The sequence below is a fragment of the Carettochelys insculpta genome, chromosome 9 (genome assembly GCF_033958435.1).
Source record: "Carettochelys insculpta isolate YL-2023 chromosome 9, ASM3395843v1, whole genome shotgun sequence".
NCBI classification, from domain to species: domain Eukaryota; kingdom Metazoa; phylum Chordata; order Testudines; family Carettochelyidae; genus Carettochelys; species Carettochelys insculpta.
In genome coordinates, this window is record NC_134145.1 from 57308778 (window position 1) to 57334220 (window position 25443).

The 25443-nt window shown below is 49.7% G+C and overlaps 2 protein-coding genes across 3 annotated transcripts in view; one reads left to right on the forward strand and one right to left on the reverse strand.

Annotated features, from left to right (window-relative positions):
- The window catches only part of RGSL1 (regulator of G protein signaling like 1), a 59464-nt gene extending 58043 nt beyond the window's left edge, over window positions 1-1421 (reverse strand). The window contains 2 exon segments of the mRNA XM_075003317.1: window positions 80-739; window positions 1343-1421. Of these exon segments, the coding sequence (XP_074859418.1) occupies window positions 80-739; window positions 1343-1421 (739 nt within the window).
- Window positions 137-16042, forward strand: GLUL (glutamate-ammonia ligase). 2 transcript variants are annotated; one of them, XM_075002327.1, is made up of 8 exons: window positions 137-277; window positions 2312-2502; window positions 3555-3584; window positions 3855-4016; window positions 4951-5097; window positions 5523-5650; window positions 5864-6063; window positions 7666-16042. In XM_075002327.1, exons 2-8 carry the CDS (start codon window positions 2337-2339, stop codon window positions 7982-7984), a joined length of 1152 nt encoding a protein of 383 aa, XP_074858428.1. In that variant the 5' UTR covers window positions 137-277; window positions 2312-2336; the 3' UTR covers window positions 7985-16042. The 2 variants fall into 2 exon arrangements, with proteins under 2 accessions (XP_074858428.1, XP_074858429.1); XM_075002328.1 differs by lacking the exon at window positions 3555-3584.
- The last annotated feature ends 9401 nt before the right edge of the window (window positions 16043-25443 follow it).

The window sequence follows — 25443 nt, forward strand, 5'->3', positions numbered from 1 at the left end:
GGAGCCGGCTGGGGTCCCGGGCCCCGCCCCGGCTCCGCCCCCCTCTCTGTCGCTACCGCCGGCTGCCCAATGGCCGCACTCCACGGGCCGCCCAGCCGCTGATCGCGCCGGGCTCCCGGCTGCGGGAAGCCAATGGGACGGCCCGGGGCGGGGGCGGCGCCGGGCAGCCGATAAATGAGCGGGCGGCGAGCACCGGCGGCCAGACTCGAGCATGGTAACGTCGTGGGCTGAATAAGGGAGACCCCCGCCGGCCCGTGCGCCCCGCTCGGCAGCCCAGGTAACCGCGCCGCGCCGCGCCGCGCCGCGCCGAGCGCTGCCCGGTTCCCTCCCGCCCCCCTCCCCGGGATGCTGCTCCCGGGCGGGGGGCGCGGTGTGGGGTCCCTCCCTGAAGCCGCTGTACGGGGCCGCTCCCGGGGGCCGCGGCGCGAGCTGCCCGGCCCAGTGTGGCTGAGTCCTCGCTGCCTCCCAGCCGCTCGGGATCGCCTCGCCCGGGCGCAGCATAGCCGCCGCCTGCCCCGACGCGCCGGCTGCAGGGGGCGCGCCGCGCCGGCCGGCGGAAAGAGGAGGGGGGAAGCTGGGGCGCTCGGGGGCGGAGGAAGCCGCTCAGCGGGCTCCGGGAAGAACCGGGCGCTCAGGCTCCTCGGGAGAGCGGAGCCGGCGCGGGTCCCACGTCTTCGCTCTCCAGCCGGAGGCGTGGGGGGCAGCAGCGGGCCCAGCGGCTGGAAGCGCTTTACCCGCGCTGGCACGGGCGAGAGGCATGCGATGCAGGGGGCGTTAAATGCAGTGACGGCAGGGGGCGTCCAGGGAGGTTTGGGGCCTGGTGTGGGGTGGGGGGTTGTCCACCTTCTGGCCTGTGGTAGGGGAGAGGCAGGCTGGGGGGCTCGTGGGTCTGGCCCACTGTTCCCTGTAGGCTGCACGCTTGGGGGCTGCCCGGCTGATTAACCCAGCAATCGAAGCGGGCAGCGTGTGTCTATTGGCGGGGCACATAACATAACTTCTCCCGCTCATGGATGCAAAACATTAGAGGGACTCCTGAGACCCCCCACCTCTTTCCCAGCTGGAGTCACGGCAGAGCTGCTGCTTTTGCCAAGAAGCACATTAAGGCTGAACAAAACCGTCTCTGTGCCTGTCAGAGGGGTAGCTGCTTCCGAGCAGCGGAGAGGGCTCGCCTTGGCCTGCTGGAACAGGGCTGGCAAGGGCCAGCAGGGCTCCGTCACCCTAGGGACAGCTGTAGTCCTCATCTGGGACAAGAGTACAGTCCAAAACCATTTCTACTCAGAGGGGGGCTTTTGCCCTAACTATGCACAGCCGGGGGCTGCAACAGATGCCCCGTGGTCCCCACTTGCATCCTGGGAATCTGCTATAGCTCTCTGCCTGAGCAGGCGCCCCTGTTTCCTTGCATAGAGGGACTTCCATCCCATCTTTTGCTCCTTAGGATGCTCCGTGGCGGAGGGGTCTCTGACTCTGTGCTGCTCAAAGTTTACTGGCTTTGTCTGGGGCTGTGCTTGGGGGCCTCTCTCCCTCTTCCTCAGCTGCCAGGCTTGTGGAGTTTCACATCAGATGGTCTGGAAATGGAGCTGTCTAGCAAGTGGCCCTTCCTGGATTGGGGAGGGACAGCAGAATGCCCTGTCTCGCCAAACGGGGCAAAAACACTGCTCCAGACCACCGATGGAAAATGGGCTATTGTATGCTCTGAAATTGCATTGGGTGAGGGACAAGCGGACAGTGACCCTGCTCATGTCTGACCTCTTAATGATCAGGCTAGCTTAGAGAGGGAGAAGGCAAAATTTCATCTATGGAGTGACTGGGTCCTGCCCTGGCAGCTGACATGTCTCCGGCAGCCTGCAACTACCATGAGGCCAGATGATTTTGGTAGTTGCTCCCAGCCCACGTCTTTGCACTGCCATATTGATAGACACTGTTTCCTATTTGTCAACCTTGATAATTTTTGGATCTCTGTGCCCATTCTGGTCTGGCTATGATCTGAAGATGTGGGTCTGTCCCACAAAAACTCATCACCTAATAAATAGTTTAGTTAGTCTTTAAAGTGCTACATGACTGCTTTTTTGTTTCCTATAAGGTAACTATTTATAGACTGAAGGCCGGATTCACAACTGGTGTTACCAGCTCTGAGTCTGTCTGGGATATCCCATTATAACTGCATAGAGGGTGATTAATGCGATTATTTTGCTGTCTTCCTTTTGCTGAGCTAGGGAGGTCTCCCACTCGGTCATTTTCTTGCATAGGTGTGTGAGAGCTGCTTCAGGGCACAGACATGTTCACAGCTGGCTTTTTCCTCCCCTCCTGGCAGGACCCCTGTCACTTACCCTGCAGTCATGGCCACCTCTGCCAGCTCCCATCTGAGCAAAGCTATCAAGCAGATGTACATGAAGCTGCCTCAGGGGGAAAAGGTGCAAGCCATGTACATCTGGATCGATGGGACGGGGGAGAACCTGCGTTGCAAAACCCGGACACTGGACCAGGAGCCCAAGAGCCTTGAAGGTAAGAGGCCAGGTGCACAACTGACCCATCCCAACACATGCTGGGACTACAAGCAGTACATGGCCAGTTGCAACTAGTGGGTTTGCAATGTAGGACTTGGTTTGGGTTGAAGTGTCTGACCACAGAGCTGCAACAGGCAGCTGTGCTGTTGGGAAGGTGTCACTCTTTTTTTGGAGCTGGCAGCAGGGGTGTGCCCCCCACGTGAGGGTAGATCTGAAACAGACACATGCAGTGCATTGGGCTCCTTAAACTGTTTGGATTAAGAGCAAGATGTGGGATAGCTCCCACCTTGCTCCTGGGGCATGTTTAGGAAAGGGGACAGGCTAAGCCAGAGGCTGCTCCGTCTGCATCAGGAGGCTCAAGTCCAGATCATCATCCCCTCCTTGTAGGGCAGCGGTGTAAGAAGAGCTGGGAATAGATGTCCCCAGCCTGCCAGCTCTTTACCTGTAATGCTCTTCTGGCCTTGGGGAGATGGCAGAAAGAAAGTGATAAGGAAATAGCTGTATCCAGTGCATCCGAACAAGCAGCTCCAACTGACAGGATAATAGCGTTCGGATTTCTTCGCTTGTTGCCATGACGCTGGCCAGAGGTGGCTGTAAAACAAAAATCTAATTGCCTGTGCACAGTGTTTCTCTTCTCCTCCCCGAGGAAGGGGCCGGGTCTGCTTGTTCGGGGCCCATGGAAAGGGATAAAAATGGGGGCACAGCCAATTCCTTCGCAGTGGCTTCAGATGTGCTCACGCCACAAAAGGTGCACAGGGATCCGGTGAGCCATGCTGAGCTGGACGGGCACAGGCAGGGTGAAGGGGATGTTTGCAAGGGGAGAACATTGGACTAGCCAGTTGATGACCCACATTCAAGCAGCCCTAGGCCTGGTGCATGCTCCTGAGGTACTTCCACTGGCTCTGTGCAGCTGCATCCTTGTGGAGGAGCCTGCTTCAGGGCCATCCAGAGCTCAGGAGACAGTTGAGGACACCGGAGGTCCTCTCCTTCCTTTAGACTTAGAGCAGCTCTCTGATTTTTTCTTTGTTTTGTCTTTGGGAACCTCTCTAGGGCTTCCTGTCTTGCAGCCCACACACTATGGTAAGCAGAAGCGTTCGTCAAGGACGTCTGCAGTGGTATGCGTTGACTTTTACCTTGCAGTTGTCCCAACTTTTTGGGGTTTTGCCCTCCATGGGGAAAGAGCAAAAAGTCATTCCCTCCCCCTGTTTTTCACTTGGAGCAAAATCAGCAGAAATCACTGTGTATGCCATTGTCCTTTCGTGAGCAGGGTACTGCTGAATCAGCTGGTGACCTCATCTCTGCTTATGGAAAGCTGCTAAACTTACGGGGTAAATGTCTCTCCTGCTCCAGATTTACCCGAGTGGAACTTCGATGGCTCTAGCACCTTCCAGTCTGAGGGTTCAAACAGCGACATGTATCTTCTCCCCGCTGCGATGTTTCGGGACCCTTTCCGCAAGGACCCCAACAAGCTGGTTCTCTGTGAGGTCTTCAAGTACAACCGCAAGTCAGCAGGTACGTTGTAATTCCCCCGTCTCCTCCCAAACAATGTCCTAGCCCCATGTTCTCCTGGCTGGCTGCAGTAGTTCTGGGAGGGGAGACAGAATGTTTATTCTGTCTTGGAGTCAATACCTGGAGGGATGACTTCAGAAAAAGAGGTCTTAGACTTTGCTATGAATGCATTAGTGCTCTACAGGACAGAGTAATCCTGCCCTAAAGAACTTAAATATAGAGAAAACAAAATGCCATAGATGACATCCAGGGGAAAAACTCGTGTTGATGGTCTAGTCTGGCCTAGCCCCTCTTCACTGGCAGCACTGAGATGAAGCGTGGTATGGATCAGTGCTTGAGGGAATATTGAAGGCCTCCTAGGGAGGGGAGCACCAATGCAGGGAAGGAGGTGGGGACTGCAAAATCATTCTAGGTGGCAACTGAGAAGAGGGCAAAAGAAGTGAATTGGAGGGGTTATCGCTGACAGAGGGGATCATGTGAACACAAGGGAATAAAAGCCTCTGACATGAGATGCAGGCCTGGACGTGGATGAGTAGCTTCTGTGCATGGTTTCCTGAGCTAAATGCTGACGGAGAACCTTACTGAACCGTACAATGAAGTCAGTAAAATAGCACCACCAACTGACAGGCTATTTAAGGCCAGCTGCCCTACCTACCACTTCAGTCTTACACTAGCTGATGATGGTGGGGACAGAGCAGTCTCTTTGGATCTGAGTTTCTGTGATGCCCTTGGTCTGCATGGGGACAATGAGTCCGTCGTCGTCGTCGTCTCTGCCCGCCCCCCTCCCCTACCCCGATAACCTGCATGGTTGTGGCTTTATCCTGAACATCTTGGCAAGTCCTAGCTTGCAGGGTGGGATGAGAATCTTGAGATGCTCCGGGAGAATCTCTCGCCAGCCTTTGGCACTAATACGCTTTGTGCTTCTCTTCCGTTCTAGAGACAAACCTAAGGCACACTTGTAAACGGATTATGGATATGGTATCCAGCCAGAACCCCTGGTTTGGTATGGAGCAGGAATACACTCTTCTTGGGACAGATGGACATCCGTTTGGCTGGCCGTCCAATGGCTTCCCTGGGCCTCAGGGTAAGCTTCCAGGAGTTAACATTCTGACTTGGTGTTTAAATATATTAGCCCCTAATGAAGGGAGTTAAGTGGAAGTGAGATGGAAGATTCAGTGAACTGCTGAAACCAGATCTCCCAAAAGTACAAGGACAGTGACCAAAAGTCATCTTTTTAGTGACTGTAGGGTGATCTTGTAGACCAGATTCACAGCTGGTGTTCGTTCCGTAAGTTTGCAATTCGTATTACGACTTGGCCAAGGCTTTCAGAAGAGCCCAAGTCCCCCTGGATCTCAGTGGAGTCCTGCTCCTGAGTTTTGTTTTGCTACCCCAGATGAAAGCCTGATGGGTTTTCCCCATGATCTTGTGCCTTGTGAGAATCCTTTCCTCACTACGCTGTCATAAGCTTCCTGAAGACTGTTCCCTTTTTCTTGTGCTCTGTCACCCCAGGCCCGTATTACTGTGGCGTAGGAGCAGACAAAGCCTATGGCAGGGACGTTGTGGAAGCCCACTATCGTGCGTGTCTCTATGCTGGGGTTAAAATTGGAGGAACAAATGCTGAAGTGATGCCTGCCCAGGTAACTACCTCCACTTCCTCTGCCATGGCAATCACCTGCCACTGGCCATGTGTGGAAGCAAACGCAACGAGAGCCCTGCTGCTGCAGTCCGTCTGCACGTTGGAGCTCTGCAAATGTTGAGTGTGGGAGTGTGCAGGGGAGGTGGACAGCATCTTGTGGCAAATGGTTCTTCACCAGACTGACCCCATGGTTCTTTCCCTCTGCTCTCCATAGTGGGAGTTCCAGGTGGGCCCCTGTGAAGGTATTGAGATGGGGGATCACCTCTGGATTGCCCGCTTCATCTTGCATCGGGTGTGCGAAGACTTCGGTGTGATCGTGTCCTTTGATCCCAAACCCATCTCTGGGAATTGGAATGGAGCCGGTTGCCACACCAACTTCAGCACCAAGGCCATGAGGGAGGAAGGAGGCCTCAAGTAAGTAACAGCCGGCCTAGCTGCAGAGCAGCAGTCTGGCAAGCTTAGCTAGGAGCTGAGACGGCCCTTGTTGACTTGCTAGGGGAACAGCACGACTTCTTGCATGTGAGACTTGGCTTGAATACACCAGGTCTTACCTGGTACTGATCTCTTCCCATGGTCGTTGGCGCACCTGGAGGCCATCTACAGCATTCCATGTAAGATGAGGACTTGGGCAGCTGCGCAGAAGAGATTCAGGTGCTGCCTAGCTGATTAGCAGAGCACCCACAGCCAGCGGCATGTATTTCTACTGGGGGGGGGGTGCACATCTGCCTGTGCCCTGGTGCGCCCAGTAAATTTTATTTGGCTCACGAATGGAAGAAGTTAGAGGGAAACCATGATTGTCTGCCAGGAAGCTTATGGGGAAGTTCCCCCAGAAGTGGTCCAGCGCTGGTACAGGTCCACAAGTATTAGCATTGGAAATACAAGTAGACCAGGGTCAGCCCTCCTTACCACCACTGTAACGCTGGATTACTCGCCTCTGTTTAGAAGTCCGTAGTAGGAATTTAGCTGGTGTGAGGCTAAAGGAAGGGGAAATTCTGCTACACTGTAAACAAGGCCAAATATTGGAAATTCAGTTCAGACGAGATAGTTCTTTGATTTGAGACGTCCTTTTTCAGAGACTAGATTATTTGTTTGGTCCCCCCAGCCCAAGTACAGTGGAATTGTGTTGAGGATCAAGTTGGGTGTTTCTCTGCCCACTCCTCCCCTGTCACTTCAGTTGGTGCCTTTGGGTGATCCATACACTTGCAGAACTCATCAGCTTTCTGAGTGAAACATATGTCCAGCCCCAGCCTTCCCTCAGATGCATCCTCAACAGGACTGGTGCATCTCTGCCAAGTTATTAGTTCTAACAGGCACCTCCACAAGCTGTAATGTTCACCTCCAGTAGGAGTCTTACCTGCCTTTGGGGTCCCCCTGCCCCAAAAAACTGGGTGAGCCTCTCCTGTCAAAATAGGAAAAGAAGGGGAAATGCCCAACCTTGCATGCAGGGAACTGGCTGTAGAAGTAGAACTTGAACCTTGTCATGAAGTGTGCTTAAGGAATCTGAAGCCACTGTAGCAACGAGAAGACGGGGGCCCAGAGTTGCTACGACAGGTTGAACCTCTCTAGTCTGGCACCCCTCATCTGGCAACATCTGTTATCTGGTATAATTTTAATTAGCCGGACGATCACTTATCATGGGTGTTGCCAGGTTTCCTGTGGTCCCATGATGTTTGTTTGCAGCCACCAGTCCTGGCTCTGTTCTGTGCTGTTTAGCTGTAATTTACCCCTAAATGTCTTCTAAGAGCTCAGTCAGTGGTGGTTATGTTTCTAGACAAAATTGACCTCCAGTGGTCCAACACACTCTTGTTCCACACTGGCCAGGTCCCCAGGGTGCTGGAGTAGAGGTTCAACCTGTAGCTGAAATGGGAATGCTTGAAGGTGAGGGACTGAAACATGGGGGTTTGGGTGGGAGAAGGCAGGAACTCACCCACTTGGTTAATGTTCTCGTTGGCCATGTAAATAGCAGCATGGCTGATGTTCTCGCCTCGTGCTCAAAGTCCCACCTTCTGTCTCCAGGCATATAGAAGAGGCCATTGAGAAACTCAGCAAGCGGCACCAGTACCATATCCGTGCTTATGACCCGAAAGGGGGGCTGGACAATGCCAGGCGCCTGACAGGCTTCCACGAGACATCCAGCATCCACGAATTCTCTGCTGGCGTGGCCAACCGTGGCGCCAGTATCCGCATCCCCAGGACCGTGGGCCAAGAAAAGAAGGGCTACTTCGAGGACCGCCGGCCCTCTGCCAACTGTGACCCTTACGCTGTGACGGAGGCGCTAGTCCGTACATGTCTTCTCGGTGAAACTGGGGATGAGCCCTTTGAGTACAAGAACTGAGTGGACTGACAGGCACCACCTACCCCCGGACGTCCCTTCTAGATGTAATCCTGAGGGCACAAGTTACCACATTGTTTGTTTGGTGTCCCAGTAACTCCTGTTGTGTTGGGGTGGGGGAGGGAGCGTTTAGTTGTCGCTTTTTCTCTTTGTGGCTCGCCTTTGAGAGGAGGAACGGGCGGTAGAGAAGAACTTTAACCACTGCTTTTTGTCTAATTATCTGTATGTCTGACAGGACCCAGTGGCTTCTGAGGACGGAGGGGAGGACAAAGCTCTAGTGAATGGCCCAAGAGTCTAACTCACATGATAAAACACACACATACAACTAGTTCTTCATAGACCACTTGAACTCGGATTCTGGTTATTGAGGGGAGAAAGGAGCGAGGTGGCTGTGATGGCATCTCAGCCCCTTGCGCACATATACACGTGGTGGGGAAATTTTTCCCCTTCTCTGCTGGTGGGACTTCTGGGCATTGTCTTGCATTCTCTTCTCCCAGCTAAATGCAGGCGCAGGTAGCAGAATTCCTCCTCGTTCTGTCACTGGAAGCCCCTTAATCTCCTGTGTGTAACAGAGTGAAGTAGTATTTTTTTATATTTAAATGTTAAAAACAAAAAAATATAATTTTTTTAAAAGAAAGACGTTCCGATAACTCAGCTAGCTAGAGCAGGCTGGGTTCCTGAGGGTGCGGTTGGAGGTAGAACTTCAGTGCAGGCAGAAGGTAAAGCTAAGGAGCCCAGGAGGGAAGAGTTGTTGTGACTTTCCGCTTTGAAGTGTGGCTTTGCCATTCCCAGCAGGCTGTCAGTTCCACACTTGGAACCAAGCAGTAATGATCGTAACTTAAACTCGCGCTGACGTGAGCTGCAGGCACGTGGCACGGCCGAAGCACAAGGGAGATGTGTGTTTAAATGAGTTGGCTGGTCAACTTAACCATGTTAGCGTGGTGGTTTTATTTTCCAGTGGGATTAGCAGGTCACTAAAGCAAGGCTTTTGATAAAGAAACAAGCTTTCGATTTTAATAACATTTTTAGGGTTTCTAAAGTTGTACAGATTTACAAAGACTGTTGGTGTTACTGTTATGTCCTGGCATACAAACCACCGGCCACCTAGCCAGGACTAATGAGGGGGCTCTGTTCTCCCCCTTGCCAGCCTGCCCCGAAGCTCTCTTGGGAGGCAATGCCTCATAGGTTCAAATGTTCCAGGATTTGGGGTGACGCTGGTATGTGCTGTTGCATTTGGACTTATAGATGGTGGGGGTTTTTTATATAACAACAAAAGAAACTTTAATTCCGACTTCTTCCTCTCGGTGGCTTTATTCCTGTGTTGTGCTGTGGGCTCTTAGCTAGCTGGAGAAATTCCAGCCCAGGTTTCTTCTCTCTCTCCTGGGATCAGGAGGTGAATCTGGGCTCCCCATTCATTTGCTGGTCAAAACTCCACTGTCGGCCTGCAGCAACTCTTGAATTGAGGGTTGTCAGTTGGGGTCAGATGTGGGTTTCATCACAGGACAGTCTTTAATTCCTGAAGACTCAGAATGCTGCTGGTGGGGGCGGGGGGGTGACGGGGAGTCTTCATTTAAAAAGCTCCCCAAAATCTGAAGCCACTTAGGTTAAAAATGGCATTCTACCCAAGTAGCCAACTAGCCTAATTCAGCTCAGTATGACACCCCCTAGAACTGGAAGAGACCTTGAGAGGTGATTGCATCAGCCCCTGCCCTCATGGCAGGACCTATTGCCATCTCGGTCTGGCTTTTTCAGAAGAGGTTAATGCAGGACCCTGGTGCTTATAGCAATGAGCTGTTTATCAGGTTGGCCAAGCAGGAGGCCTAAGTCGTGATCCATGTGTGCACAGTCTCAGATTAATTTATTGCTCCTTTCCTCATTCCAACAGCCAGTTGTGAGGGGAGGGGATGTTCAAAAATGCTGCATGTTGGCTTTCCTCTGCTCCCAGCTTCAGGCTTCCCTGGGGAAGGCCAGGGAGGAGACCTGTTGTGTACCCCCCCCCCCGCAACCTTCCGACACAAACATTTAGCATTCTTTGTTTTCCAGGCTCCTTGTGATGGGCCTCCCCCTCCTGAAACCAGAGTCTAGATGCAGAAAGTGACCTCTGACTCCCACTGCTGGGGTGACTCAGGGCAGCAACCCTTTCCCTAGATGTGCCAGGTAGCCTCCAGTAGGAGATGCCCTCACAGTTACCATAACGTTACTGGAACCGTCCTGTTCATCCATGCAAGGGGCAAGCTGTGCCCATGGCTCTATGGGAGCCCAGATGCCAACAGGTTCCCAAGCATGAAGATAGGCAATACAAGAGCAGGCTGGCTGGGTCTGACTACCTGCTCCTGCCGCAGAGTGGATGAGGAAAATGAGCCAGGACTTTCCTCACACTAGCCATTAAAAGAACCTATTTCTAGACAGCCTCCATACACGAGGCAGAGGGCTGCTGCTCTGACCTCTGCCTCGTTCAAGGCCTGATTTCCCTGGCAATGTGGCGGAAGCTTAGTCGTTACCAGCCCAGGGAACACTGGCTGTCCCAGGGAGGAAAGAGTTCAGGTAAGCATCTCTCTTGGGGGCAGGACTGTGCATGAGGCTGGGCCTTTCACATGCACAGAGGAGAAGTAGGTGTCCACGCTGCCCAAAGGCAAGTGGGTTTCAAGGGGTGTTGACGACTAAACTTGTAGCAGGCTCCTGTGAGAATCCCAGCGGAAGTTCTGCCTGCGAGGTGAACAGGTAACTCCCCTGCAAGCGCTTCTCTGAGCTAAGATGATTCCTGCCTAACCTGTGCCTCGCCTGTTCTCCTGAAACAGCAGAGCAGCTTCCCCTAAACAATACCCCCTATTCATGGCAGCAGCCTTTTGTGGGTGCACAAGCCTCTGCGCTAGTCCCTGGAGTGGAAGTGGGGGGGCCGGGGGCTAGGCTTGGGCCAATGGCAGCCAGAAATGCAGGTTCTAGTCCCAGCTGTGCATATAGTGCCTGGGTGACCTTGGGCCAGGTAGTTTAATCTCTGTCCTTCCTCTTCTGTGCTGGCAACCCAGGCAGCTTGCTTAGTGGTTATGTCTTAAATCATAACCCAGGTCTGTCCTGGATTAGCATATGCTATGGAATAGCATGTTCTTATTAAAGGCCAGTCTGAATCCTGGCTTCTGTATGATCTGCCTACCCTGCAATCATGGGGCTTTGGGCTAGTGTGATATGCTGCCTGTGAATCACTCCCATTTCAAACATGCAGCTACTTCTGGGGTGGAACACATTAGCAACCCACATCCAGACTAAATAATGCACAGGGGCTTTAAGGTGACTGAAACTCTTGATTGTAGTCAGAGATGAGGTAAAATTCCTGTGTTTGTCAAATATGTTGACTGCCCTATAACCAATCCCCAGGGGATCGCCTCTCACACTGACAGGGAGCACCAGCACCATTCTGCCAGGGCTTCCTCCCTGCACCGAGTGGTGTTGGTACAGCTAAGCATTCTCTCCCTCCCTCCCAGCAAACTGCTCAGGGTTTGTTGCAGGCTACGCTCACTTTTGTGTCATCCCCCAGCTCCACCTCTCATGGGAACAACAAAAGGCAGATGTTTGCAATGGGCTATTTACTCTCCAGCAGAGATTCTCCAGGCATAAAGAGAGCATGTGGGCCTCGGTTAGCCCCGGAGTGTGCTGAGGACCCAGGCCCACAGCAGAGGGGCATCTTATGCTAGGGCTAAGTGCAACCTGTTTCCTGCCCCCAATGGCAATTAAGGACTTGAAGCCTTTTTAGTATTTGCAAACAAACCTATGTGAAATTGACATGCTCAAATGCCTTTGAGTGATAGGTACTGATAAAACAATGGCTGGTTCCTCCCCCCCCCACCAAGTCCCTCGCTTCTCAAGTTGTCTAACATGTACTTGTAATTTAGAGAAGTGCTGCATTGTCCTCTGCTGATAGAGGAATTGCAGTGTCTTGCTTTTATTGGACTGAAATTTGACCAGTTGTCATTAAACTATAAATCTGATTGCCACATTTTAAATTCTGACTTATCTATTTTTTGAATTTAAAAACTCCAAGCCTAAACGAACAGATTCTTCACTGACGGGGAGAGAGAAAAAATCTTTTTTTTTCTTTTCCAAAAGCCTCTTCTGTAGCTTAGCTACAGCTTCAATTTTGAGTCTCTTATTACCTCTTAGAGTGCAAAGAGCTCATCTTTTTGTGGCTGGAACTGTTCAAAAGTAAACATTCTTCACCTGAAATCCTTGGAAGCTGGACTTGTGTTTTGTATCAGAGAGGTAGGTGCGTTAGCCTGTGTTTTCAAAAACAGCAAGCAGTCCTGGAGCACTTTACAGGTCTTTGCCCACGAAAGCTTATGCTCCAAAATCTGTTAGTCTATAAGGTGCTGCAGGACTTCTTGTTTTTACTCATGTTTTGATTCCAACACTAAGCTAGTCACCCAGCCTGAAATTAACTTGTTTTATGTTCACATTTAACAGCAATGTTAATACACAGTGGTGCAAGCATCCATTCTTCGTAAAATTAGAAACCTAATTGACTCAATTCAAAGCGTGCTCCAGCATGCCGGTAAAACACTCGGCGTGCAGATGAAAGGTAGTCAGAATGAGGTTACCATCTTTTGGATGTACTTTTCCGTTGCATCCTTTTTTGGGCACAGGGCCTTCTCGAATCTAATTACCAGGCAAAGAAGCATAGGGGCAAGCGTGAAACTTCCAGTGTACCCAGCTCCTTCTGACTCTCTTCTAATACAATCAAAATAAGATTATCCATGTCTCCTCAGAGGTTTGCCTGTGCAAGGGAAGATGATTTAACTGTCGTCATCCTCAGTGCCTCCTTTAATAAACAATCAGGCCAGCTAAATTATTTTCTTTGGGGCCTGGGAATGGATTTTTCCATGCAAACTGCTTTATTATTAGCACTCAGTGCAAGTTTCTGCTGTATCTTTTCCTTTGCATTTTTCAGTGTCCCGATGTGGACCAAACCTCTCTGGCAACTTTTTTCCATGCTACTCTAGAGCTGCTTGAGCTTCATGGAGCTCTTTACATCGGCCTTTATGCCATGCTGCTTCTGTTTCTGTACTCATGACCATGCCTTTCTTCCTGAAATGTGGCCTCTGTGGAGCTAGATCCTTTGGTATGATATTGAAGCAGCTCCAGGAAGCAGTAGTGATTATATCTGAGAACTTGCGAGATGGGGGAGGTTCCAGAGGACTGGAGAAGGTCAGAATGTGTACCTTTCTTTAGAAAGAGGAACACAAAGGACCTGGGGAATGATGGATCAGTCAGCTTCATGTCCGTACCTAGAAAGTTAGCAGAACAAATTATTAAATGATTGGTTCATGACAAATCCATGCTGGCTACTCTTTATCACTCTATTAGCTTCCAGGTGATTATCAGTCAGGCCAAATCAGTCTAATTTCCTCCTCTGACAGGCTTAATAGCCTAGTCCTAGTGGATGGGACTAAAGCTGAAGTTGATCTTCCGGATAGTCAACGCATACCCCAGGCTATGTCTATGTGGGCAGCTTCTGTTGACAAAAGTGGACTTTTGTTGACAAGTCGCTGAGCATCTACACGGTTAAAGTGCTCTGTCGAGAGTTTGTCGACACAACTCAGCTGTTCAGTGGCAGTGTTATACCTCTTCCCGATGAGGTATTATGCCTCTGACAGAGTGCCCATGTAGACAGGGAGGTCTTCTGGTTCCCCAGGCAGCTGTTTGCAGAGCTTCTGGTCAGCTGCCCTGTCAACAGGCGGCAAGGCAGGTCAGGTTGGCTGGCTGCTCTCTGTCAACAGAGCGGCTTGCTCTTCCAAGCTGCTTTTATATGGAGACGTGATCTGTTGTCAGAGGTGCTGCTGAGGTTTCTCTGTCGACAGAGGCTGCCCATGTAGACGCAGCCCTCGAGTCCTGTTGCTGATAGCCCAGGGCCCCAGTGAATGTTCCAACTGGCTGTTGTTTGTAGCATGCAGTACATGGGCAAAGTGGGTGAGATGAGTATTGAGAAGAGCGACTCCCTTTTCCAAGGGCTTACAAGCCAGATAGAAGGGAACAATTCACTAATATCCCCAAATAAAGTTTAACTACTCTCCTTTGAGTAGTGACCAGCACAAAGCTTGGTGCAACTGTTTCTTGAGAGCGCTGGTTGGTGGCTTTGGTTTTTTTGTTTTGTTTAATATGGGTGATGTAACAAAACTCATGGCTTTTAAGCAGGAGACCCTTAAGTCATGGGATTTAGTCTCTGAAATCATGGCTGTGCCAAAACCCACTGCCTAAATTAGGGTCTGTGACATCCAATTTTTTTTTTTGTTAAAATCCTCTAACTGTAATGAAGATCTACACAAAGCTTCCAAGGAAGGCTACATAAGCTGTTCCCCTGCTGAGCTGAAACACAGAGTGTAAATGACGGTTCCTGAAAATGGGAACTGGAAGCAGAATCTTTCATTTCAAATGCATATTAGCAGATTCAAGAGATATAGAACATGAGGGAAGAGAGAAACATCACTGAGCAATATTAGTGATGTTTATTACAGAGTTCAGTATAACTCAACATGTGGTCTAGATCAGTTTAAATTTCCTTCAATAGTAAAAACAACAAGAAGTCAGTACTGTGTCAGTACTGGGCAAATTAGTAGAAACAATAGTAAAGAATAAAATTGTCAGACAGGTAGAGGAACATGATTTGTTGAGCAAAAGTCAACATGGTTTCTGTAAAGGGAAGTTGTCTTACTAGAGTTCTTTGAAGGGATTAACAAGCCTGTGGATGGGGGGAACCAGTAGACATAGTATACTTAGATTTCCAGAAAGCCTTTGACACGGTCCCTCACCAAAGGCTCTTATGTAAATTAGGGGGTCATGGAATAGGAGGAAAGATCCTTTCATGGATTGGGAACTGGTTAAAAGACAGGAAACAAAGGGTAGGAATAAATGGTAAATTTTCACAATGGAAGCGGGTAACTAGTGGCATTCCCCAAGGGTCAGTCCTGGGACCAATCTTGTTCAACTTATTCGTCAATGATCTAGAGAAAGGGGTAAGCAGTGAGGTGGCAAAGTTTGCAGATGACACCAAACTGTTCAGGATAGTCAAAACCAAAGCAGACTGTGAAGCACTTCAAAAAGATCTCAGCAAACTGTGATTGGGCAGCAAAATGGCAAATGAAATTTAATGTGGGTAAGTGTAAGGTAATGCACATTGGGAAAAATAACCCCAATTATACATACAATATGATGGGGGCAAATTTAGCTACAACCGATCAGGAAAGGGATCTTGGAATTATAGTGGATAGTTCTCTGAAAACATCCATGCAGTGTGCAGTGGCAGTCAGTAAAGCAACTAGGATGTTAGGAATAATTAAAAAAGGGATAGAAAATAAGATGAAGAATATCTTACTTCCCCTATATAAAACTATGGTACGCCCACATCTTGTGTACTGTGTGCAGATGTGGTCTCCTCACCTCAAAAAAGATACATTGGTGTTAGAAAAGGTTCAGAAAAGGGCAAATAAAATGATTAAGGGTTTGGAATGGGTCCCATATAAGGAGAGGCCAGAGAGGCTGGGACTTTTCAGTCTAGAAAAGGGGAGGCTGAGGGGCGATATGATAGAGGTATATAAAATCATGAATGGTGCAGAGAAAGTGAATACAGAAAAGTTATTTACTTGTTCCCATAGTATAAGAACTAGAGGACACCAAATGAAATGAATGGGTAGCAGGTTCAAAACTAATAAAAGAAAGTTTTTCTTCACACAGCGCACAGTCAACCTGTGGAACTCCTTGCCAGAGGACGCTATGAAGGCCAGGACTCTAACGGAGTTTAAAAAAGAGCTTGATAAATATTTGGAGGTTAGGTCCATAGATGGCTATTAGCAAGGGGTAAGGTATGGTGACTAGCCTTTTGTCAAAGGCAGGAGATGGATGGCAGGCTACAAATCACTTGATCATTGTCTTCGGTTCACCTCTTCTGGGGTACCTGGCATTGGCTATCGGCAGACAGGATACTGGGCTAGATGGACCTTTGGTCTGACCCAGTATGGCTGTTCTTCTGTTCTTAAGTCCTGCAGCACCTTATAGACTAACAGATATTTTGGAGCATAAGCTTTCATGGGCAAAGACCCGCTTCATCAGATGCATCTGACAAAGTGGGTCTTTGTACCCAAAAGCTTATGCTCCAAAGTATCTGTTAGTCTATAAGGTGCCACAGGACTACTTGTTGTTTTTGAAGATACAGACTAACACGGCTATCTCTCTGGTACTTTTCAATAGCAGCATGACCCACAACTCAAACAGCTGAGTGAACTATTTGTTTTAAATAATACTAGTTGCTAATTTAGCTTTTTTTTTTTTTTTTTCCATTTTGACACAGCAATTTGGCCATGATCCAACCTGGATTTTCTTCACATTTGTTCGTTAGTAGTAACGATTCACCAGATAACCGAGAGAAATAATTTTCAGATTGTCAACTGTTTGCTTTGTATTATTTGTGGTGTATGATTGGTCGCCTAAATCACATGGCACTGTTTTTGTGCAATGATTGGTTGACAAACTTTTTTCAGTAACAGAATACCAAATAGCTAGCATTACCTAACACATTTATAGCCAGTGGCGGAGAGCTCTGCACCCACTCCAGAGACCCGCTCTCACAGCTTGGGAAAGGAGTGTGGTGGCAGGAATGACGACCTTTTAGTTGAAAAACAGGTGACAGGGCCTCAAGTGAGCAGGTTCAATTTCAGCTCTGTCCCAGAGTTGCTGTATGATCCTGGGCAAGTCATTTAACCTCTCTGTGGCTCCCTTCCCATTAAGTAAAATGGAGCTGTTAACTTTTCTTTACTCTCTTATCTATGTAGACTGTACCCTTTCTGGGGAGCGTAGCCTGACCAGTAACATTAGAGGCACAGAGCCTTGGACCTCAGAGGGGCTGTAGTGAGGCAACTACAGAAGAAAGGGGACATGGAGCATTATACTGGAAATGAATCAGCTCCTTGCCCAGAGCAGTCTGTTTGGGTTAATAAAGTTCCACTTGTTCAGCTTCACCTGTGTTCAGCTGTACTCTTAGCAAATGAATCAGGCAAAGGCAGTTTCTTATTCTGTGCGAGTACAGCACCTAGCCCAATGTGCGCTTTCCGTGTCAGACAGCAAGTATTCAAGAGAGTGGCTGTATGTGGGCTGAGGCTCTCCAGCCAGGGGGAAACAGTGGGAGCAGCACCACACCCATTCAGACAACCAGGATCCTTTTCCTCCTCCTCCCTTACTCCCCCCACAATAAAGCAGGTAATCCTGGGAGTAGGAGGAAAACCAGAGAAGTGCCCCCTCACACAGTCATGTCTGCTCACCATCAGAAAGCAGAGGACACTTCTGGAGACTAGGATGGCAAAGGAAAGAAATTAGGAGTGGAACAGGACACAATTTACCCTGGTCCTACCAAAGCAGGTTAGATTCTAGTCTCCTTTATTTGGCACTGGTGCGGCCACACGTGGAGTATTGCATCCAGTTCTGGGCCCCCCAGTATAGAAAGGATGTGGATGCATTGGACCGGGTCCAGTGGAGGGCAACAAAAATGATTCAGGTGCTGGAGTACATGACGTGCAAGGAGAGGCTGAGGGATATGGGCATATTTAGTTTGCAGAAGAGAAGAGTGAGGGGAGATTCGATAGCAGCCTTCAACTTCCTGAAGGGAGGGCTCTAAAGACGATGGAAAGAGGCGATTCTCAGTAGTGACGGGTGCAGTACAAGGAATAACAGTCTCAAGTTATCATGGCAGGGGGCTCTGTTGGATATTAGGAAAAACTACTTCACTGTGAGGGTGGTGAAGCATTGGAATGCGTTACCCAGAGAGGTGGTGGAATCTCCATCCCTAGAGGTTTTAAGTCCCAGACTGACAAAGCCCTGGCTGGGCTGATTTAGTTAGGGTTGGTCCTTCTTTGGGCAGGGGGCTGGACTTGATGACCTCCTCAGCTCTCTTCCAGCCCTAGGATTCTACGCTTCCTAGAGTCATTTGTAACACCACTAGCAAGCTGGTGCCATTTAAGAACCTGAGATGAAATCCTTGCCCCCATTAAAATGAATGGCAGATTGCACTTGGCTTCCAGGGCACCAGGACTTCACTTCAATCAGTTGCTAGTTACACAGCAAGGAAGAACACCAAAGCAGTGAGTCACTGCTCAGAATCCTTCCCTGAAAGGGAGCGAGCATGTCAGTGTAACAGGCAGGGCTAGATGGCAAAGTGCTGAAACTTAAGCTCCTGGGACCTGTTCTTCTGCCAGCTTTTGCCAAACCAGTCTACGATAAGGAGTAATTCGTTAATGGGAAGAAGAGTGGTGGCATCAGAGTGTTCAGGGCATCTATGCTTCCCGTATGTTCTCACTGATTTGAGTTGTAGTTAACCGGGTATGCCATTATCAGTTTCATGCTTTTGGATTTTTATGGCTTTTCATGGCATTGACTGTCCTTATTCCGCTCACTTTACTGTGCTGAACTGGAGAGGCTTATTACTCCACACTGGGGGGTATGTCAGCGCTCAGAAGGTGAGCAGGCTTTAACTGGCTGTTGACGTGCATGGTTTACCAAAAGAGTAAGAGTACCGAGCTCACTTTTCAGCAGTGTATCTATCTGAAAGTGCTTTCCCAAGGGGGTCAGAATGATTAGCTGCATTTTACCTCTGGGGAAACTGAGGCATGGGGCAGTGCTGAGGCACGCCCAAAGTGCAGGCCCTTGGTAGAGCTAGGTCCTGAGATACACTGTAGTGCGCTACCCACTAGACCAGCTGGCCTCTAGGTTGGCCCTTTATATTGTCTGGACCAACTTTCTATTTGGTGAATTGCTCATCTAGAACCTTCTCATAACAAATAGTCTTCATTTTCCTGCGCTCGCCCTACCTCCTAATGTGTAGCTGCCCACCAATGAAAGGTGAAATGATCCTGTATGGCCACAATACAATCTGTTAACTGAGTTTGTAATGTGCCTCAGGAGCTAGCGTGAGGTTTCACTAGGCTGAAGAGCACCTTCTCCTGTTTATCACTTTAGACAGATTTAATTGCACTTCAGCCTGGAGGACTAATTGTCACCGAATAATCTAATTTACGCGTCAAAGTGGGAAATAATGAAAGATGTCCCCCATTACTACTTCACCTCACAGAGCTGGGCAAATGACGCGAGCTTGGTTGGTTGTTTGTGGTGGTGCTAACACTTGTGTTAGCAGCTTTGAGATTAGCTCCATCCTTTATGCTGTGAATTTATTCAGTGAGTTTCCTGGAAGCGTCTGAAAGAGAGGGGCATGCAGATCTAGCTGGGCGCATCCCACGTGCAGTCAACTGACGGGCACTGAAATGTGTCCCATCATCAAGAAGCTGTGGTACTTCTGGGGTGGGGGGAATTGGCGTCAGAGTTTGGTCAAATTCGTGACACTTAAGCTGTGTCTATTCTAGTGCAGAAGATGGACCCACTCAGGGTCAGCCTTCTGGGTTCAGCTGTGTGCATCTGGTAGGGACTGGAATGAGAAGGACTTTTATTGCCAAGAGAATAAAGCAGCATGTCATTTTCACTCTCATCTCTGTACATTTCAGCTGCTCCCACCCAGCGGTCTCAAGGGGTTAACAGCTGTTTCTCAGGCCCTCCTGAGCAAAGGTTCCCTTCCTCTCCAGAGCTCCTTATTGGTCCCCATCCAGGCCCTGTCTCCTCAAAGTGGACCCCTCTAGCCCCTGGGCCAGGGCTAACTTCACGGGTTGCGGGGCCAGAGGGGATATGGCCCAGGTATTCTGAGACAGATGGTGGGCTGAAGGACAGTCACTCACTGCGGAGTCTATCTCCAAATAGCCAGCTGTTCAAAGATACCTTTGAGTGACCTTACCTGGTCATCCTCCTCCTGACCCCATGGGCCAGCAGGCGATCCTGTCACATGGGAGCTTTCCCAGGTGGTGTAGCTCTTGTACTACACCTGGCTGCTTACCTTCTGAAAAGACTATTGCTCAGGGTTTGGCTTTACGTAATATTAAACATATGACTAACTGTAACCCCATATGCAGAAGCCTGGAATAGGGCCAGAGTTCTGCATGGTCTCCACTGCATGTTTCTTTGCCACCTTGGAATATATTGTGCAGTGTTTTGGTATTTCAAATAAACATCACAGCTGTGGTGTGGCATCAGGTTGGCATTGCCTGATATACTGGCTAATGCTCAGAACAGTCCAGGTCAAACCTCTCTAACCCGGCACTCTCTCATCCAGCAACATCTGTAATCTAATATGATTTTACTTAGCCAGACGTCCACTTTTCAAGGGTGTGTCCAAGCTTCCCGTGGTCCCATAAAGTTTGTTCCCAGCCACAAGTCCTGGCTCTCAGTGTTCTGTGCTGTGATTTAGCTATCATTTACCCCAAACATCTTCTAAGACCAGTAAGCAGTGGAAATGTTGGTGATGTGCTGGACAAACTTGACCTCCAGCAAATTCTCTGGCTTGGCATCAGCCAGCTTCCAAGAGTGCCAAAGAGAGGTTCAACCAGTATTTCATTGAGTGGAAAGGCAATGGGGCAGGACTCAAGCGAGTGACTTTATCAGTAGGGCCCTACTGTATTCACAGTCCATTTTGGTCAATTTCATGGTCATAAGCTATTAAAATCATAAATGTTATGATTTCCGCTATTTAGATCAGAAATTCCAGGGCGTTGTGATTGTGGGGATCTTGACCCAAAAAGGAGTTATAGGGGATCACCAGGTTAGTGTGTGTGTGTGTGTGTGTGTCAGGGGCAGGGGGCTTAGGAGGCCTATATGCAGGAATTTTTGATGGTGGGGGAGCTTTTTTGTAAATCTGGACCACAATTTGTTTGAAGACAAAGGAGTTCAAAATAGTCATGCTATGAGTGTACATAAGAGAAGTTAATGAAAAATTTGAGTGGAAATGGTGACTGATAACATGATTTAGTTGTAACATACTAAACCATTATAGAGTAATAAAGGTTTTGTGGAAATTGCCTTCTGGGATCTTGCTGTAATATCCTAGGTGAAAAACAATATTCCCTTGACCCCCCCCCCTTTCCTGTTGCTAGCAGCCCAGGGCATGCTGGGAAATGTAGTTCCTTCCTCGCTGCAGGTCCATTTCTCTAGGCAGAGAGCTGGCAACAGAACGAGAGCTCCCAGGGTGCCTTGGGTTCCCCCATCATGCCCTGCAGGTGCCTGCTGCACAGCGCAGCAGAGAGGAAGTGAGAGCAATTGGACGTGGGAGGGTCTACACACACACACACACACACACACACACACACACACACACACACACACACACACACACACACACACACACACACACACACACACACACACACGGTGTGTACAGGTCTGGTTGCAATAGCACTACCCTTGCTTCTGTGCTGCTACGGCTGGCTGTGCTGCTTTCAGAGCTGGGCAGCTGGAGTGTGGCACCTGCCGCTGGGATCTCAGCTGTGAAGGCAGAGCCACCGGCAGTGACAGCACAGAAGTAAACCAGCAGAAATGTAGCACGTGGAAGACTAACAAAATGATTTATTCGGTGATGAGCTCTCCTGGGACAGAGCCACAGGAGTAAGGATGGCATATGGCCCACCTGTACTTCTGCGTTGCCACCTGAAGACCTGGGTGGTCTTCTATCAACAGCTGCCATAGGAGCTAGGGTTCTAGTCACAAACTTCAACCCTCCCTTGCTGTGATTCTTAAACCACCCCCCCCCAAACCCTTGACAGCAGCTAGGCTGTGGGTTTGCTGTCCCCATTTGTCTGGATCTACAAGAAGGTCAGCTCTAAGGAGCAGGGGCCTCTTGGTTCTGTGTTTGCAGCAGGGTTAGCACCATGGAGTCCTGCTCCCTGGCCAAGCCTGCCAGGTGCGGTGGTAAGACACTTAATAAATACAAATAGCTACTGGGTTGGGTTCCACGCAGAATCCTCAACAGGTCCTAAAAGGGGTGCCCGTTGTTTGCTGTAAATCAGTGGCCTCCGCCCTGGATTGGTGGAGAAGTTAGCCACCTTAAGTGCACTGAAAGAAGCAATCAACCGACTGCAGGAGAGAACATCAACATTAACTTTCAATATGCTGCGCTCTGTTAATACCAGGAAGAGAACGAAGGTTCTAGTATTGGATTTTCCTGTATCCACTGATAGTATGACTTTGGCTTTTGGTAAGCTAGCCAAATAGACAGGGGCTGCTCAGGACTCTTCGTATGGTGAGCATGTCCATGATAACGCTGCCAAAAAAACATTACATTCCTGCCAGGGGGACAGAACAGTTTCAGGTTTCTGTCACCATCTCCACCTTTTATGTAACCCTAGCACCCTTACTGTTCTCCTTCTAGTCTCCAAGGTAAAGCTGTGCAAACTCATGATGGTACAGAACCCAGAACCAGGCTAAGTGGCTTTTGATCTGCAAGGCAATTATTATTTGTCTGCCATGACATCGACAATGTTTCAGGGGCTTCGCAGCTACAGAAGAAATGACCCCCTGTCTCAAGGAGCTCCCAGACGAAGGAAGGATAGATTAAAAGAAATGTAGTTTAAAATATCAGAATAATAAAGGGATTTTCTATCCAGTTAACCAAGATTCACCCTACAGCTCACAGCAGAAAGGGATTTTTAAAAGACAGATGTAAAAAAGAATCCATGGAAACCTTACCCAAAATGCAAACTGAATTCCAGGCAAACACTGAGGTTTGAAAAAATTCAGATAACTTGGACATTTATTTTGGTCTCTGTGCTTTCAAAGCCTGTTAGTGAAAAATGGCTGAGCTACTTCTGATATTTTTAGCCTGAGCAGGAGCAAGAGAGGGCTTGACAACGTTCTGGTTGCGATGATTTAATTAGAGCTGGTCCTGCTTTGGGCAGGGGGCTGATTCAATGTCCTCCTGAGGTCTCGTCCAGCCCTAGGGTTCTATGATTCCAAGATCAGAAGAAGCTGATTGCTCAGCTAAGTTTCTGAACTTACAGGACTCTTCTGATCCACATGTCCAGGGAGTGGTTTATCTCTAGTCAAGAAAGGATGCTGGCAAATCTGACAATGCTTGGCTCATTTTCCGAGTCCCCACACTACCTGGAAGTTGAAGTTCAAGCTGCAGACATGGCTCAGCAGCTGAAAGACATTCACAGAGCACTGATGTGTTGGAAAGACACAAATAGGAAATTCTAAGTTAGCCTAAGACTGAAAAACCTGTAAGGTTTTTATTTATCTTTTTTTTTCCCACTCATCCCCCTGCAATACCCTTGTGTGCCCCAGGTTGGGAACCACTGCAATATATATCTGTTGTAGTCCTCCCAGTCCTGCCCTTTTCTATTGTAGTGGATTGTTTTCATGTGCTGTTGTATGGCTACGTTTCAATAGGCGAGGAGGCACGCACCACAAACCGTGGGCTGTGTCCATGGCTGGTGTGAGAGCAATGCTGATTACACCAGTCGGGCTCTGGCCCAGGGTGTATAAGACTCTTTGGGGACCCTTGGCCCAGTGGTTAGCGCATTGGCCTTGTAAACCCGAGGTGTTGGCTCAGTGCTTGAAGGGGCCATTTAAGGGTCTAGGGCAGGTTAGATTTAAAGGAAAAAAGCCATTGGGGTGGTAATAGGTCCTGCTGTGAGTACACGGGACTGGCCTTGATGACCTTTCAAAGTCCCTTCCAGCTCGAGAGAGAGAGAGAGTGTGTGTGTGTGTTTGTAACACACCTTGCAGATCTCAGACTGCTGACCCACCAGAGATTGCCCCCAGCCAGGCTGTTCGTAGCCCTCGGTGACTTCCCATTAGGACTTGCTCCTAAATGACAGTCCAATAGAAACCGCACATCTTACAGCCCCGGGTTCGACTGCTGCCAGCACGCGTGCCAAGAGCGGCACGGGAGCGGATTTTCATTGGCACGCCAGGGAGCTCAGCCCCGCCCCTCCTCCCCTACGCCGCCTGGAGCCTGCTCAAAGCGTCTGCCGGCCCTTGCTGCCACAGCCCTAGTTCTGTACCCGAAAATGCAAGGGAGCCTCCCTAAAGTGCTTAGCCCGGGTTGAAGGCAGTTAAGGCCCAACTGCCCTCCAAAGGGTTCAGCACTTTGTGCACCCTCCCTTGTATTTTCCTGCGCAGAGCTGAGGCTTTTGCAGCAGCCGGCTTTACGTTGGCTGCAGCTGCTGCAGCAGGAGCTAAGGCGAGAGATTTTTCTGCTGCCTGAAGAGCCGGCTGAGGAATGCGGGTCCATGCTGTGTGCTCACAGGTTAGCAGCAACGGCTGTTATCAGGCAGATACAGGCATTTCCTTCCCTCCTCCTGCCCTTTGGGCAAAACTGTTCCAAAGGGAGCAAAAAGAACTCAGCTGGAAGGAGAGCCCCCCAGAAGTGACAGCTCCCCCTGGGAGAGGGGCTCCTGGTGCACTTACCTGCTGTCACGTTTTGGTTGCTCACAGAAGGGCGAGTTAAAGACAGGATTTTGTTCACTCTTAAGCCCTAGAGCTGTTTAGCATTAGGAGACAGACCATTGCTTCTCCCAGTGCTACTGGGTAAGGCAAACATTTCTGTTTACTCCAGTGGAACTCCTCTTGTGAGTTAGACCTGCCCCTGTGCCAGGGCTGTCTGCATCCCAACGATAGAAATGGTTCCAGCGCCCCTGCAAGGCTCAGCTGGTCCCTCCTCTTAGCACTGGCCTGGCGGCGCTCCCTATTCAAGGGTTGCTCCTGCCTTCCCTCTGCTCCCACCCATGGCTGGGCCCCACGCTTCCACCCACGCTGACTTTGCAGAGACGGGGGCATCTGGTGTTCTCCTGGCCCAGCCTGGGAACAGGGGCTGCGGGGATATGAGGTCCCACCTTGATGATTGTGTTAACCCCCAGGACAGACAGGAAGGATGTATCCCTTGGGTTCAAAGCCAGCTCTCAGCTTGCTTTGTAAGAAATGAAAGACGCACGTCCCCTTCTCAGCTGTAGTTTGATCCTGTTTACTGTTCTGCTCTGCCTTCCAAGTTGCACTGTATGTATTTCCATAGTTTAGCCTTTAAACAGTAAAACTTGGCATCTGAATTTATTTATTAATGGAGCTGTTGTAAGTAGGACTGTTAGAGACTTTGAAAAGTATCACCGGCACTCGGACTGTACGGAGAGGCCAAAAGGTCAAATTTCGGCACTCTGAAGGGTTGCTGACCCCTGGTCTAGTACTTCTATTAACACATCTGAGTGTTTGCCTGGGGGTATAAGCTGTGTCTAGTGTTGCCCAGTGCCTCAGGGCAAGCTCCAGGCCCTGGTTCGGGCTTCAAACACAACTTGTGTTGATTTTCAGCAGCGATGCTGGCGGGAAAGGTAGCAGGTGGTCCTGAGACTGAAGCTGACCCTTTTCTCCAGCCTAGCGGGCCGTGTTTTCCGTTACCGCAGAGACGACTGTTGCATCTCCTCCGCAGCTGGAGGCTTCTAGGAGCTCTTCTGATTTCTCAGGGGCTGGCCCAGCTCCCACTGGAGTTAAGGGCGGCTCTCCCATTGGCTCTGGTGAGCATAGGATTGGTCCCAGCAGTGGTCTGAGAGCTCTGGCAAGCTCAG